The sequence below is a fragment of the Artibeus jamaicensis genome, unplaced genomic scaffold (assembly GCF_021234435.1).
Source record: "Artibeus jamaicensis isolate MK-2021 breed Jamaican fruit bat unplaced genomic scaffold, CSHL_Jam_final contig_3109, whole genome shotgun sequence".
Classification (NCBI taxonomy): Eukaryota; Metazoa; Chordata; class Mammalia; order Chiroptera; family Phyllostomidae; genus Artibeus; species Artibeus jamaicensis.
In genome coordinates this window covers 2,065,070-2,081,754 of record NW_026521716.1, presented here as the reverse complement: position 1 = coordinate 2,081,754, position 16,685 = coordinate 2,065,070, and the positions used below count along the sequence as shown (strand labels likewise).

At 63.6% G+C, this 16,685-nt stretch overlaps 1 protein-coding gene across 3 annotated transcripts in view; it reads left to right on the top strand.

Moving 5' to 3' along the window:
- The window catches only part of SHANK2 (SH3 and multiple ankyrin repeat domains 2), a 288,299-nt gene that overhangs the window by 65,665 nt on the left and 205,949 nt on the right, over positions 1–16,685 (top strand). For all 3 annotated transcript variants that reach the window (XM_053662881.1, XM_053662880.1, XM_053662879.1), the window contains exon 10: positions 9,920–9,986. In XM_053662881.1, coding sequence (XP_053518856.1) covers positions 9,920–9,986 — 67 coding nt within the window. The remainder of the gene's footprint in view (positions 1–9,919; positions 9,987–16,685) is intronic.

The following is a 16,685-nucleotide window of genomic DNA, read 5'->3' as shown; positions in this document are numbered from 1 at the left end:
CCCACACAGACGCCAGGCTCTCAGGTGGGACCCCTGCCCCCAGGTGTTCTTCGGCCAGGCCTTCCATGTCTGACTGCTTTCTAGATTTTTCCCACTGTGTCGGTTGCTGGTGTGCGAGGTGGGCACAGGCGAATGGAAGAGACTCAGGCCGCCTTCCTGGATCATGCTGTTGGCCTTACCACGCAGCCCGGAGAAGGTTCCAGGTGGTGCCTGCTGCTCCGAGGCACCTCACCCGCCGCACGCCAAGGGTCTTCTCTCCGCTGATGCGCTGTCCTTCCCACCGTACGCCTGTTTCTTAGCCCGGAGTCCCTGAGGCAGGGCGCCGTTGAAATATTTATTTTCTGGTCCCCGAGCGGGGGTGGGGGGGCTGCCTCTGATGATGGCTTCAGTAAAGGCACCAGGAACCTCAGGAGGCTGCTGACTGGTGCAGAGCAGCCTAGTGGCCCGTGTGAGCCCCCACACACCTGTCCCTGTGCTGCGGGTGGCTCTGCACCTCCTTACCCACCGCAGTAGGCGACCGAGAGTGGCAGTCCAGGGGGCAGGGGTGGGCCACCCGTCTGCTGGGTGCTGCCCTCCTGCAGGCCGGGATGGCAGGGGGACGCGGAGGGTGAGGCGGAACTGGCAGGACTGGGTGGGAGAACACGAACCTGGAAGGCGCTGCCTCAGTGTCCTCTGTGTCCTCAGTGTCGGCTTTGGGGGGAGACGTAAGCGGACTCCAGAGTTGCTCATTATGGGAGCCCTTTTGCAAAGAAGACAGCAGTTTCACGCGTGATGGTCGTGCACGAGTCTCTAACTAGGAAGAAGGAGCGGGAAACAGGGTGACAGGCACGTGTGTGCCCAGGCCACAGCCCCAGGGAGGAAGAGGCGGCCTCCGAACGCCACCAGCCACATCGACATCGGCCGTGTTGCGAGTGTCTGCCTTTGCCGCCCACAGAAGCCGCTTGGCGGACGGAAATGCTTCAGGCCTGGACTCGGGGTCTGGCCCTGTGCTGTCACCACGGCGGGGAGGGGAGGGTGCTGACCCAGCCCACTTGGAAAGCACCTCACAGCAGCCCTTGATGCCTGGGGCTCCTTTCCCATTGTGAGGTTGACACGGGGGACAAGCCAGTCCTGGGTCTCCCACTCCCGACACCAGGCTCACTGCTGGGTCTGGGGGCGCGTGGTGGATGGTCATCAAGTGGTGACAAGGCGTCTGCCTTTTCCTGGGCTGGACGCCAAGGGCTGGCGGGGAAAGGAGCCGCCCAGTTAGGCTGGTCCGGGATGCAGGTGATCCCTGAGCAGTGAAACCCCACCCCCCACCCATCACACCCTTGACCCCTGACCTGGGACACCAGGACCTTGTCTCTGACCAGCCCCTCCTGCCACGCACTGCAGGCCTTTCCCTGCCCTCCCAGCATTTGATGGTTTTGCCAACATTTGGCTCCTGTTGGCTCCTTGGTACGAAGGTTGCCCATTGCTCTTGCCTGTTTGGGGTTTGGATTTCTCTGTTGTAGGTTTGTGATAACGTGATAGGTGTTGCCATTCTTACCCACCATCGCTCATCGCTTGGTTGCAGATTATTATTTTCCGAATTTGTCTTTCCTTTTAGCGCTGCCTGTAGTTTTTCAAGCTCAGGAGGTGGTATTGCGTGCATCTATTTTTAGGTCGCCACTCCGGCTTCCTCTCCTTTGTCCACCGCTTTGGTGACACGTGCAGACATTTGGCACCTCTCCGTTTTCCTTCTCTTTCCCACTTGCTCACTTATTTTCATTCGCTTTTCATTCCTGCCTGAATGTTGCGGTTTCCTGTGGGATCGTCTTTCTCTTGCTAGAAGAAGGCCCTTGTAGATTTCCAGCCAGTCGGACCTTTCCGGAAGCAGTCGGAGTTAGCCCGCTGGTTCAGAGGCCGGCCGTGTTTGTGGGGTGTCGGGTCTCGGCTGGACTTTCCTCCAGCATGTCCTTGTCCCCTGGCTTCTCCGGTTTCTTTGGGAAAGAACGGAAGGGCTTTGTGTTCACAGGGGCAGACGGTGGCCGTCCGGCTGCTTCGTGAGCGCGTTGCCCTTCATTGGCGGCGTTTCTCGGCCTACTCGCCTCCCTGTTAATTATTCTTCTTGCTGGAGACCCACACAGCCTGTTGTGTTGCTGGGCTCACATGTGCCGTCCGCCCAGGCCGGCTTCACGGGGAGGGGCGGTCCTGCTCCGTCTCCTCTCGTAAGCGTCCGGCCACGCCGTGTCAGGGGCGCAATGCCTGCAGCGTGTGACGCGTCCCCTTTCTTTTCTCCCCCGTCTGTTCTCCGTGCCCTAGTTCCTACGTGTCCGACGGGCCTGCTGGCCGCCGCCCTCGCCCGTCTTCTGTGTGCGATCGGACCCCGAGACCGCCCTTCGGCCCTTAATTATCTGAACTCTCCTTCCGGGGCCGAGGTTTACAGTCGATTCTTTTTCGTGCCTTCCAGTTCGTCCAGTTCTCTGGTGATGACGTCTGCCATCTCTGTCTAGAGTTTCCTTTATGGAAGATAATAATTACGTGGAAGTTGCCAGCCGTCCACGCAAACACCTGGGCCAACGAGCATCCACGGGTCTGTTTCTGTTGATGGTTTTTCGCTGTTTTTCAGCCCGCAGACGGTCTCCGGGAACGAGCCCTGGAGGTTGAACGGGCTGGGCCTGGCGTGCGTTACGAATTGTAGGGGTTTCAGACAGTGTTCTCTTTTTTCAGAGAGGATTGCCCTCTGGGGGGCCAGGTCGGTGGAACGGGGGCTTTTCACTCCCGTCTCCCGGGAGACGGGCCTGAGACAGAGCCGGGTGCCAGTGTTTTGGGTGCTGGCCCTACCCCAGCTCTCCCTTTCTTCCACGCCGGGCCCCTCATCGCCCCAACTCAGTGCCTGCCGTCCTTCCCGGGTGCCCCCCACCCCCGGCGGGTGCTGTACGCCGATCCCCTGGGCCTGACTGTGGAGCTTCCTGCTGCTCCCAGTGCCCATGTCCCCAGATGCCCTGAAAGACAAAGCCACAGAAGGTGTCATCCACCTCCCACTCCTCCTCATGCCCCAGACTCTGGCCCTTCCTGTCCGCAGCTCTGACCGCTCACTGGCCCTACGCCACCCCCACCCGTCTCTGCCCCCGGCGCGGACCGGCGCCCGGATCCTCAGCCCCTTCCCTGAGTCCGGGCTGTGGGAACGAGTGGGAAGCAGCTCTCGGGGACAGCGCACCGCTGCCCTGCCGCCCCTCCCGGAACCGCGGCTCCCCTGGGCTCCGGAAGCTCTCTGATGCTTTAAAGAGTGTCTGTCTGCTTGGTGGGGGCGCCCGCCTGCCTCCGGCTGCCTCCTCACCCCTGTCTGCGCCCAGGGGGGGGCTCATGCAGGTGACAGGCAGTATCCTTATTTTCTGGTGTGGCTGCTTCATGGCCCTGTGGTCAGTTTCCTGTCTCAGACACAGAATCAGCCACCGTCCCCGGGGAGACCTCACTCCTCTTAGTGCAGATCGGCACTGAGGGGTCGCAGTCCAAGTGTGTGGTGGTGGTGGGGGGACCGGGGTGAAAGGTCACACACACAGCCCGGGTCCTCCGAACACGGCTGCCGCCACCCAGGACGCGGTCCTTCCGAGCCGCCCGGCCCCTGCGTCTGCGGGTGCTGCGCTCCGGGCCAGGACCCTCAGCGTTCGGTCGGCCACCTCTCTCTCCAGCTCGTCCCGCCGTGCGCGCCCGAAACACCCACTGGTGCCAGGGCCTCACCAGGAGTGCGAGGCTCCACGGGCTTCCGAGTTCTGTTGCTTGGTCGACGAGCAGGTCCCGTCAGGGGCGTGCGGTCACCGGGTCCGAGGGTCACTTCGGGTGTCTTTCTCACACATTTCTGTCACTGGCTGTGTATGCGTGGAGGCTCCTTGTTTAATCTGACTTGTGACTTTAAAAGCCTGGCTTTACGTTTTTTAGTTTATTTGTGAGGACTTAGAATGTTTGCAGCGTTCTCAAAGCCGGACTGTCAAACGAGGTGAACACTGGGGAACCCGGCGTCCCGCCCTCTCCTCCCGACTGCGGCCTCTGTCCCTCTCGCTGGTCACGGAGCCGCCCCGCCGTCCGCCTCGCTGAGACACACGCTCCGTTCGGGCGGCGGGAGATGCAGGCGCTGTGCCTGCTGCGCGGAGGGCGGGGCTCCTCCGCCCCTTCGGTGACTCGGGAGGAAGGACTCTGTCACCGTCCCCTTCCCCCAATCCTGCTCCGTCCCCGCCCGGCCTGCTGGAGCGTGTGCGTTGGACGTGAATTACATCCGACACAATTAAACAACATGAAAGTGTATTTTAAAGCCTTCGGGAATTTTTTAAAAAAGACCAGAAGGCACTTACTTTGTGAGGAAAAACCTGGGAATGAATTCAGTCCCTTGGGCCCAGCAGGTAAAATTGGGGAGAAAGAAAACGAGGGTGAAGGAGAAGGGGGCGGGGAAGACAGCAAAGAAGAAGGGCAGTTTTCCACCCTGTTTCGTTGGAACATCGTCCCGAACACCAGAAGGTTGCTGGTTCAGTTCCTGGTCAGGGCATATGCCTAGGTCGTAGGTTCGATTCCCGGTTGGGGCGGGTATGGGAGGCAACCATTTGATGTTTCTCGCATCAATAGTTCTCTCCCTCTCCCTTCCTCTCACTCTAAAATGAATAAATATATCCTTGGATTAGAATTTTAAAAATTTTTTTAAGTAGGATTAAAACATTTTTTAAGGGCGAGGCAAGTTTTCCTAAATGAGCTTATAACATCATCATAAATAGTTGAAAACCACTAAAAATACAAGCAGAGGACTCCAAGTTTCCATGTTGGAATCCTCGGGCTCAGGGAGACGGCTCTGCGTTCGGCTGTCGGCCCATTTTAAACCCCGGCCCCAGCCGCCCGCCACCGCCGCCCGCCTCCCGGGAAAGGCTCGTTCCGGGACGGGTTCTGCGCCCGGGCCCGGGGGGACTGGCTGCCGGCCGGGCTCCGCTGTGTTGGCGCCTCCATGGGGGCACTTCTGTTTGTTTCCGCTCAGAAGACGACGCTTCTTTAACGACAAAATCGTCGAGTTGTTCAGGTGGCACTCTGCACACGGTGATGGGAGGTGTCTGGCAGGGGGACCTTGTCACCAGAGCAGTCACAGGAGCACTCGCCGCGTTTAAGTGGACGAACGCCCTGGGTGTACCGCGGTTCACGCTGCAGCAGCCGGTCAGCCGAGGGGCCGCTGGCTGCCCGGGACTCACCCGGAGGCTGCGAGGGCCTCCGAGCGGTGGCAGAGGCCCCGGGCCACGCCGACTGCCCAGGACCCCGAGAAGGCACTCGACAGCGTGTCTGACCTCAGACCCGAGGTGGGCATGCGGCCGTGCGGACTCGGCTGTGCTGCCTTCCTCTGTGACACCCATTCTGCCTGCCTCTCTGTGTCCCTTTCGACACCACCTACCTGTCACCTGGGAGAATGAGCGACTCCAGGCTTCTGACGGCCTGACGGCCCCCAAGCCACTGGGGAGAGGAAAGTCACCCACACCCACCCACGGGAGAACCATGGAAAGACGGGAAACTTGGACCAGCACGGAAAAGCCGCACAGAGAACGCCAAGTGTGCCGTGGGCAAATCGGAGAGGCTCAGTGTGAGAAGGCAGAGAGACCTGCTTGGTTCGGAGCGTCTAGTCTCACTGGCTGGGAGGTTCCAGGCACCAGCAACCGCTCACGTTGGGAAGCCCTCTGTGGCCGCAGGCTGTGCCTCGGTCACGCACCGTGTGGGGTGGCTGACTGCTCTGTGGCCGACTTCGGGGTTCCCTGCTGGTGTGTCAAGCGCGTCCTTAGTCCTGAGGTTGAGCGTCGACACGCCGATGTCCTCCTCTGAATGCAGACCTCGGTCCCTTTGAGACCCGTCAGTCCCCTGAAATCTCGGGCGTGCCTGGCTCTGTCCCCAGAGCTGCCGGCACGTGCCAGCCGACTGTCACAACCACCACAGTCCCCTAGCCACTGCATCCCGGCGCCCAGCACTGCCCCCTTCGTTATGACTCGTGGTGCCGTCTGCAGACTCGCACGGGGCAGTAACCCACTAACAGCCGTCGGGCACCGGAGGGCAGAGCCCACCACGGGAGCAGCTCAGGCCGGTGCCACCCGCCTCTCACCAGACCTGGGACCAACACCCACCAGTGACCCCGTGACCCCTTCTCTGCCGCCCCCCCACGGGAACCAAAGGAAGAGAGAGTCTAGGAAGAGCCGGTGCAGGAACCCCATGAATCTGGCCCCACACCCCGGGTCGGGGGCCAGATTCGAGCCCCGCCTCTCGTCTCCTTGCTGGCCGACCTGCACGTGGGAGCTTCCATCATTTCTCAAAGCCGGGGCCACACTTTCGCCTCCCACAGCCGTGGGGCCCAGAGCCCTTGCTCAGTAACAGCCCCACGAGCCCACACCTGTGACATCGCCGCCCTCAGCCCTCGTCCGTCCCCTGAGCACGCCCAGAGCGTGGCCGCGAGTCCCAGGAAGAAGCGAGGACACCCAGGAGGCGCTCGCCCCGCACAGAACTGCCACGCGGGCCCGTGGGGTGTGTGGGAGTGTGTGCGTGTGTGGGGGGGCACAAGGAGGGCGCCACCTAGCAGCAGCCGAAGAGATGTCACATCACAGCCACACCAGAGCCTTCTGGACTCTTGACCTAGTTACACTGAAGCAAATCGTCGCCTTGTAGAAGAAGGTCCCCTGTGTTTTCTCGCACCTCCTTTCTGAACCACACCCGAACCTGCCCACACCCCTGTGTGTGTGTGTTCACCAGGCCCTTCCTCACCGCCACGTCCGCCGCACCCACCGCCACGCTCGCCACCAGACAGAAGTGTCCCTCCTTTCTGGAGCCCGGCGCATCCGGGGAGGCCTCCCTATTTCCTGCAGGAAGGGTTAAAGAAGAAAGACCCCAGTGATCCCCTCTGTGCCTGGCTGGCCCAAAGCCGCCGTAAGCTGGATCAGGCCCCTTAATCCTGTGGGACAGATGACCCCCTCGGCCACCTGGCACTCCCTGGGCGGGGGCAGACCGGGACTGGGCCCCTGCTGCGTGTGGCACTCACAGGGGCTGCTTTGGGGAGGTCGGAGGGCGTGGAAACAACCTGGGCAGGACAGGGTGGGAGCCGGAGGAGGGGACACCCTGCATGTCCGCCCGCCTGCCTGGGTCGCAGGGTGGACGGAGGCAGGAGAGTCCCTCGGCGATTACGGGAGTCCGAACGAGAACGCGGCCGAGAGCAGAGGGCTAAATCCCACACACACGTGTGTGTGCACACCCCGCCCTCCCCCCAGAGTTCACAGGGGCGCACGGCACACGCAGAACTTACCTCCCTGAGTGGCTGGGCCGTGAAAACCGCTCTGACCCAGTGGCAGGCGGGAACCGAGGGTCCTGTGGTGTGGTGACCCCCTTTGCAGAGTGAGTTTCCCCCGTGGTGCCGCGGGGCATCGTAAGGTGGGCGTCTTCGTTCTCTAAAGGACGTGGCCGGGCCTGCGTTTACTGATAAACCCCGGGGGGTAGGGTGGGGGGTGGACTCGAGTCTGCCCTTCCTTTCCTTCACTGCGAAGGGGCAGGAGGATGTCCCCTCATGCGTCAGGCAGAAGGGCCCCCCCTTTTGCTCCACTGAGACTCCGCCCTGGTCATTCTATTCCGGTCTCCGACTGATCGGGCGAGACGCCCCCCCACTCGAGGGGCGGCGGGTTTCACTCGGGGTCTGGGGTCCAAGGTCAGCGGCATCTGGAACCGCACGTGCAGACAGGTCGGGGTGCCGCTCGGCCGAACGCGTGGGCGCCCCAAGGCCCAGTCCGGGGGACACGTCGGGTCCCCTGTCCCTCTGGGTCTTGGTGCAGGGTCGGGTTTGTCCGGTGAGGTGTCCGCTCTGCGTCCACCTGGTGGGGAAGCTCCGCCCCACTTTCCACAGCGGCTGCAGAGCCCGAGTGCCCACCAGCAGCGCCCGTGCGCCCGTCCCCTCGCGCCCTCCCCGGCTCTGGTGTCCTCGGTTTTCTGTTTTGTCCTCAGCCTGCGGAGGGGGAGGGAGCTGTGCCTCTGAGGGTTTAGCCGAAAGCACAAGGCGTGAGTCGGAGCGGTTGCCCCTCAGTGACGGAGGTCGGGTGGTACTTGTGCCCCTGTGATCCCCGCCCCCGGCGTGTTGGCATCGAACACACCAGCAGACCGGGTCACCAGCTTCTCGGGGGGGCTGTGACTACCCCCCCCCCCCGAATCCCCATCTCTGCCCTGTTCCCATATCTGGGGCTGTGGTCTGAAGCCTGGGCCCCAGGGGGCGGGCGGGAGGCTGAGGAAGGTCATTGCCTCTGCACCCGCAGAACCACAGCTGTCCCGGAAATGGCCTCTGCCGCCCCCGGCTGGTGTGCACAGGAGCTGTGGTGGCCGCCCCGTCACTGACAAGCCAGGGACACGCTGGCCTTGACTACTGGCTGTGCGGATCTGGCCGCAGCTGTGCAGGGCCCGGGGCATTGGGCGGTGCCCAAGAGTTGCAATCAACATCCGCATGAGGACAAGAGTCCGGGGTCCCGGGGTCCCTGCGTCCCCGGTGTTGTCCCCGCCCCCTGGCCTCCATGCAGGGCTGTATTGGTCAAGATCCCCAGAGCAACAGAGACGGCAGTTTGAGATGTGTCCATATTTGAGCAGTTTCGTGAGGAGCTGCCTGGCATGACTGCGGGGACTGGCAGGTCCGGGGCGCGCAGGGCAGGAGCCGGGGCCTCAGGCAGGAGCCGGCGCCGGGTCTCCAGGCTGCGCGCCCCGTTCTCCGGGCAATCTCAGCCTGTGCTCTGGAGGCCGCCGATGGTTGGATGGGGCCCCCACATTGTCACTGTGAGTCAGCCGCCGGTGGGTGTGCGTGTCTGCGGCCCGGCTTCCAACCGCATGGCTCGTCCGAGGGTGCCGGTGGCTGCCCCTGAGCCCCCTCTCCCCGTCCGGGGCCCCATGAGCGCTCCCACCCCTGCCCACGTGGCTGTGGCTCAGGTCTCCTGGGCGGCCACCGGCTTCACCTGCCCGGCTGCCCCGAGTGTCCACAGTCACACGGCGTGTCTGCTTTTGTCCGCGGGTCTGCGGGGCTGGAGCTGGAACCCTGGGCTGCAGCTGTAGGCCCCGAGGCTGCCCCCCCCAGGCCGTGCACACCTGTGGGGGTACCACTGTTTTCCCGACCTAAACTCTGACGACGGTCTTAGAACCCACACTTCAGTTCTCCCCTGTCCCCAGTTCCCGGAACTGGCTCTGGTCGAAAGGAAGCTCGGACTCCCGGGGGTCAGTGTCGGGACCAGGCCTGACGGGACTGCAGGACAGTCCAGGGGGCCCCGGGCTCCGGCGTCTGGGCCCTGCCCCCCCGAGGTCTGCTGGGTCCCAGGGCTGCTCACTCCGAGGATCCTCGCGGAACTGCAGCCTCGCCGCCGTCAGACGGCCGGGGGCTCCGAGGGGCACTCGTGGCCGTTTGAAGGGTTCCGTGTGGCCCTGCCGTTGGTGACCATGTGGAGGGCCTGGCGGACGTCACGCTGACAAAGACACACCTCACACGAGCTCAGTTGTACGTGGGATCTAAACACACCAGACTCACAGAGAAAGAAATCGGATTTGTGGTGACGAGGGCCGGTCATCGTCGGGTGGCGGTGGGTCAGAGGCCCCAGCCTCCAGTTACAAAGTGGCGGGTGGGTCCCGGGTGCGGCCAGCACCGTGGCTGGTGCAGCCGAAAGTTGCTGAGAGACCAGGTTCCAAGAGTCTCATCACAAGGGAATGTAGACCTCGCACCTGTCTGAGGTGGGGAATGTCACCCGAACCCGCGGCGGCTGTTTTGCCCGTGAGTCAGGCCCCGGTGCGTGCGCCGAGAGCGGCGAGGTAGCTCCGACACATCCCAGTGCAGCCGAGGCAGCTGCTGTTCGTGCACACAGGAGCCACGGCTGGGCTCCGGTGCCCAGGCCGCGTGTGCGCCCTGGGCCGTGCCTCCGTAACCCGGTGTCCTGTCTTGCAGGTGGCCATCATCGCGGGCAACTTCGAGCTGGCAGAGTACATCAAGAACCACAAGGAAACAGACATCGGTACGTAAGCCCGTGCGCGGACCCCGGGGAACGGCAGTCACTCCCCGCTCTCTGTCATCCTCATCGGATCGGTTCGGGGTCTGTGTTTAGTGAAACTGAACAGAGAGCAGAGGAGTGACGTCTCTTCTGACCCTGTTCTGGGGTTTTTTAAACTCGCGGCAGGGCCGGGGCTCAGGAAGCCCTTAGGAGTTAGGGCGGGAGATGGACGACGTGGCCGCGTGGGCGTGGGTGGTGGCTGTGCCGCCGCTGAGCCCGTTCCTCTGTGACTAACCCGAATGGGTTTTACCGGAAGATTCTGTAACAGACACACCTCCCCTCAAACAAAGAGACAGCGACGAAATGAGGCGCGAGAGCTGGAGGGGCACCACCCTCCCGCCCCCTCCTGCATCCGCCCCACCGCGCCCCACAGCGGTGCTGACCACCACTCCCCTTTCCAGTACCCCTGGCGCCGACCAGGAGGGCTGTCCCTGGGGCAACTCCTCTCTCCCAGCGCCCTGCCGGCGGCTGGGCCCAGTCTTGCGTCTTGGAAGAGCCGGCCGGCCTGTTCCCTCCGGCCCCGGGCTGGCACCGGAGCTGCAGCGGGGAGCAGCCCCACTGGACCGGCAGCGGTGAGCTCTCGCCCCGTGTTTGACGTTGGGGATGAGCGGGACCCCGAGTCTGGCTGTCCAGTCCCTGCCTTGTGGGGTGTGTGGCTGGTCCCCGCCCTGCCTGTGGGAACCGCAAGGCTGCACGGTCAGATGCTACGCTTGCATCGCGGGGCGCCCGCTGCTGAGCACCGGGCCTCCCCCCCGGGCTGCGCGATGCTGACGGGGACCCCTCCCGTGAGCCGGGGCAAATCGCTTAATTGCTCTGAGATGCGGCCTGGGCCTGGGCCGCATCAGCACCTCCGTGAGCGCATTATAGAGATGGACGAGCCAGTGTCTGCACGGTGATTTAGAGAATGAAGTGTGCTCTCGGAGCCCCCCCCCCCCTCATCCGAGAGCAGTACAATCAGATACGGCCGCCTGGAGGCCTGAACATGGCGCTGCTGGGAAGCAACCGGGATTCTATTAAGCAGGGCCCTCAGCACAGAGGAGGGAGGCGAGGGGAGGGAGAGGGAGGGGAGGGAGGGGAGGGAGGAAGGGTTCCCCCCACGACCGGGGGGATTGTTCACTGGCCCCGCAAGCTCCGTGGACCTCTGAGTTGTCTGCGGTGGTGACAAGCTCAGGGCTCCCCTCATTGCCATCATTAAGCATTCACCTTGATGGGGGCGCCCAGGGCAGCGGGATGCAGGAAGGGGCTTCTTCCCTGGCTCTTGCAATGGGGCCGAGAAACACTGGGGACTGTAACCCCCGCCTCCAGCCCTGCCCTGTAGATCCGAGGCCCTTCCGGGCCCACCGCGGATCTGCCGGCCTGCCCTCCTCAAAAACTGCCCGAAACCCGCCAAGCCCTGGATGCACAGAGTTGATTGTGAGACCGGGTTGGGGAGGTTCCTGGCCTCTCCCTTCCACCCTGAAGTGTAATTAGATGTCTTGTCTGGGAAGCAAATGCCTCTTTAGAAACAGCAGGGCTCTCTCTTTTCTGCTATAGAAGTGATCCTGTTTGTTGGGTGGATACATTTTAGTTCCTGGTAACACATTTGCAGCGTTGGGTGAATACATTTCAGTTACTAGTAATTCACTTATAATGTTGGATGGATGTGTTTTAGTTACTTAGTAACATGCTTACGATGTTGGGTGAATAAATTTCAGTGACTAGTAATACTCTTGTAATCTCGGGCAAATACATTTCAGTTACTGAGTAATGTGTTTACAATGTGGGTGAATGCATTTCAGTTACTTAATAACACATTTGCAATGGCATGGGGCACGGCCCTGGGAGTTGGATTCCCCAGAGTCAGACTGGGGCAAGGGCTGGACTGCAGGCGGTTTGGGGGAGCAACACCTGGAGGCACGGCAGGATCGTGGGTTGGCGAGTCGGGAAAGGACCCTGCTCAGGTGTGCTGAAGGGCAGGTGATAGCGCTGGCACCCAAGGCTCAGTCCCGGGGGGGACCCAGCGGCCAGGAGAGCGCGCCTCTGCACCATCCCACCCCAAGGTGGCGCTGTTCGTGTGTTCACTCTGAAGTTCAGGTTCCTCGTTTGTTCTGGCTCCTTCCTAGTGTGAGGGGAAACCCTCACCAGGAAGGCGCGGGTACCTGTGGGGTAAGCTGCACAGGTGTGTGGGAGCACCAGGTGCCAAGGGTGCCCCCCATGCAGGAGTCCCCCAACACACTCCGGAGGGGTCGGTTCCGAAAGGCTTCGAACCCAAGTTCATCCGCCTCTGGAGCGTTCTGTCCGTGTAACCGCCACGCCCACTGCCTCCGTGTGCAGCCGAGGGGACCGGGTCACTGTGTGTGAGCCGAGGGCATCGGCGCAGGCTGGGACAGGAAGCGGGGTCTTCACACAGGGGGGCACTGGAGGCAGGGCTGGACGGGGTGGGTGACGGGAAGAATGGGGTCCCTGGTCACAGGCCCCCACCAGGGCAGGCCATCCTCGCAGGAAGAGGGGTGCCTTCCCGCTCCTCGTCCAGGTGCCATTAATCTGTGGCCCCCAGGTGAGTGTGTCCTGGGGGGCCAGCTGCCACGGGAGGTTGAGCCTGGGGGCTGCAGACAGGTCACCTGACTGAGGCCATCGGGCCAGCAGCCCTGCTGAGTGGCAGGGCGGCCGAGCCTCTGGGGAGCCCGGCAGCTCAGGGTGGCCTCTCACCTGCGGTGTGTCAGAGTGGCCCTGCGGACCCCTGTCCCCCCCGGGGCCAGGCCAGGCCTGTCCTCTGAGCCCAACGCCTGCTCTCCCAGTGCCGACTCCCCGGACTTCCCGTCACTCCGAGCGTTTCACAGAAACCTCCTCCTGGACACCCCGCCCCGTGGGCCGTTGCAGGGCACGGGGATGCTCCTGCAGGGTGGGGGGACCGGGGAGGGCCACCGGCAGACCCTGGACACGGCCTGGTGGCCGCTGTCACCCGAGGGGATGGAGGGCAGGGCAGGAGGAGAAGCTTGCGGGGATGTCACTGGAGGGCAGGGTCACCTCCGGCCGTGACTGTGGAACCTGAGGACCCCAGGAACTCTGCCCCCACCCCCGGTCTCCGAGGCAGGTGGTCAGAGGGCAGCCGCCTGCTTCCTGCTCCCGGAGGGCGTGACCTTCTCCTCGTGGGGCGTCTGCAATGGCGGGTCCCAGAGACGCCTGCGCTGCTGTCTCTACAGCCCCCATCTCGCCAGGGCGCCTCGTCACCCGGGATAACCCGGGGGTTCGGACACACCGTGCAGCCCGGGCCTGGCCCCGGGGACGGTGTGACCACGGGCACGGCACCGTCCCTGCCCCTGGGCCTGGGTTCCAGCGTGGGGCAGCGGGCCTTCCAGAATTCAGGAGGAGGGCGGCCACTGTTCAGAAAAACGGTCTTTCCTGCCCTTGGCCTCTCTGTTGCCTCTCCCCTCCCCCTGCGTCCTGGTCCCGGACACCTGGTTGCCTCTTTGCTCCCCACCCCCGCCCCCAGCAAGTCTTTGAGTCTCTTGTGTGGCCGGCAGTAGACCCCGAGACAGAGCTGGGCACCAGCTCCGTGGCTGTTCCTGGCTGTTTTCGACCAGCCTGCAGGGACCCCCAGGCTTCCCTGTTACGGTGAGAAGGGCCGTGGGCTGTGTTTGTAGGTCACGGTCATCTGCAGACCTTGACCTGTGAGCTGCACCGTAGCAGGGAAGGAGCACTGAGCAGCGGGGCCCTGTGTCCTCAGCCGGAGGCCGTGGGCCTTGCCCGTGTTGGACACGCAGTGAGGCTGGAGCGCCCTCGGAGTAGCTGGCCTCCGGCCTCCCGGGCCCCGGTTCTGAGCTCGAAGGGGGTGGAGGTCAGGGCCAGCTCTGCCTAGGTCGTGTGGGGTCACGTTTCTGAGCACGGCTAGGTGCTGGGCTCCCCAGGTGGGGGCGCGGGGGCCGTTCTGACGCTTCCGCGTGAGTGAACTAAATGCCCGATGTTTTGTGGAGTTTCCCACCTGCCGCCTGCTACCCGGGTGCCCTTCTGCGGAAGTCCCTTTAAAAGCTGCACCAGCCTCTGCCTGGGAGGGACAGGCCCTTGGTTCCTCAGTGCAGCCCGGACATTGGGGCACTTCGGGGCCGTGATGGGGGTCTGGGGGAGGGGGCTAACAGGCGGGTGCCCGGGGCTGCAGAATCCGGAAGGGTCTGGAGCGCCCTGTGGACGCTCCTCTGTCCCTTTGAAAGGGAGACCACATCCTGGCGTGCCCCGGCTGCTCTCCGTTCGGCGGTGTGTGTGTATGTGTGGCTGCCCCGGATGCCGTGGGTCTGCTGAGTGTTTTCCACTCTCTACCTCTTTAAAAAAAAAATCCAACGCGGCCTGCATTTGGTTATTTATTTGCCAGCTGGGAGAAAGTGGTGGCTTAAAAGCCACCGTGAAACCCAAGTTAATCCTTGTGTGTCGTCCTCCAGCGCCAAGCGGTGGCTGAGGACATGAGCCCAGCGGGGTTTAAGAGCTTTGCCACGGGGGCTTTACCATGGCCCCGGGACGACGGAGGCCCCCCAAAGCCAGGCTGCCGGGGGCCCGGGGAGCGCGCGGCCGCGATAGCCATGCAAATACCAAGCATGTGGCCAGCCGAGGGGCTTTGCGCTGGGGCCACCTATTCCTCGCTGTCTCCATTGTTTTTGTTTCTGCCCGGCTTTCCGGGGAGAGGCACGGGCAGACGGAGTAGATGACATGGGTTGTTCGTCTTCAGCCGAACAAGGTTTGTTCTCCCGAGTCTGGTCCTTCCGCAGCTACGGTGAGGGAGCAGGCGCTGGGCTGATGTGTGAGCCGGGCCATCTGATTAGCCGACCAGGGGCACTTGGTTACCGTTGCTAGGTTTCAGGACCGAGAGAGCCTGGAGAATCACGCTCGGGAGATGCAGAGGTGACCGATGGCGGGAGGGTGGTATTTCCACACAGATCTCTCCACGCGGTGTCTGGGGAGGCGGTGTGGACGTGTGCAAGGTGTGTGCGTTTGCGTGTGAGGGCGTGCAATCCATGCCGTGCCGAGGGGTGATTTTTTTTCTTCCAAATACCTGTTTGGCAGCCAGGCACCCCCTGCTGCGAGACGGAATAGATCGGACTGGAGAGCGCTCCGTCTTCCTGGCACTTCCCGGACGCGCGCCCCGCGCCGCGGGACCTGGGCGAGGGTGTCCGGCAAACATGGCGCCCTCCGCGTTTGCGAGCGCAGCCCCTGCGCAGGTCCCGGGAAAGCCCCGGACCCTGAGCTCTCTCCTCTCTTGGCTCCGGTCGATGGGGTCAGCCTCGCCCAGCCCCCCATCATGGGCTTTCGGGGCGCTCCTTCCGGAGGAGGGCGGGCTGGCGTGAGAGCGGAAGGCATGCAGCTGCTGTCTGCCCTCCCAGAGGTGATTTCTGGTGTGAGTGGCAGGGGAGGGAGACGAAATCGGGCCTGGGAGAGGCGGCAGCCTGCGCCCACGCGAGCCCCCCATCACCGCCGGTGCTGCTTGGTCGCCTCCCGCCTTGGCTGAGGTGCTCGGCTGTTCCTGTGAGGGCCCCATGTGGCCAGCGCCAACCCTCCGTACACCGGGGCCATTGCCCTCTGGGCACCGCCAGCCGAGGTCTTGATGGTCCTCCTTTGCGTGTCTGCCGAGGGGCTGCCCACATGCCGGCTGCTGCCACCCCCTCCACTCCGCTTCCGTGTGGAAGTTTCTGCTCCCAGTCACAGACCGTAGCCGAGTTGCTGTGTCGCGTCTCCAGCTAAGGTGGCTCCCTGTCTGTGACGGCCACGAGGTGCCCGCCTGTTCTGTTGGGAGGGTGTTTTCACATGGGTCCTACTTTCGGCACCGGGGCCAGTGACTGTCGACTTGGAGGTCCACTGTGGTCCTCGGTCTGTCCCAAGTGCCATGCTGACTGTCCTCCGGGACTCCATGGTGACCGCGAGGCCTCTGCCTCCTGTCAAGTGGGTTTGCTCGCACCTTGTCCTCATCCCCCAAGTTCCGTCTCTGGGGCCCCCACCCTCCTGTCCCCACGCTCCAAGCAGCCCCCTCGTGGCTCACGCGTGGCCTCAGCACCCAGCCCGAGGGAGGAGGCCCCCCGCTGCCTGACCCTGTGTGGCGCACCCAGGTGGCTGCCGCTGCGCACGCCCCACCGGAGACGCCAGGGAGCCGCCCACCTCCCCACACACATCCACGCCTCCGCCCTCTGGGTTGAACCAGTCCCCACGCCAGAGCCATTCCGGGGGCTCGCTTCCTGGTCCCGGGCAGGGCTGGCCCTTTGGGGAGACCCCCCCACCTGGCCCTGGGACCTGCTGTCACTGCAGACCCCCACCACGAGTCCACCGCAGGTCGAGTTCAGTGCTAGCACCGCCTTGTCCACGGCTCCAGCCACCTTAGGTAACAAACACTGCGGTGTCCTGTCCCCTTGGTTATCCTCCAGTGACGTCACAGGGAACATAACAGAGGCCGACATCATGTCCGAACCAACCCACAAAGGGACGGGGGGGGGGGCAGGGAGGCGGGGACCGCACAGTGAGGGCCGGGCCCGCTGCCCACCTGCACAGCCGCAGCTGGCGCCCTGGGCACCTCCGCCGCTGGGCTCCGGGGCCCCCTGCCAGCCGTGGGGAGCGCCTCTGGGTCAGGCTCCGACCCCACAGGACACACGCGTTCCGCCGTTACGTGGCACTTACGTGGCACTGCTCACCCGGGAGCTTCAGGGAGGG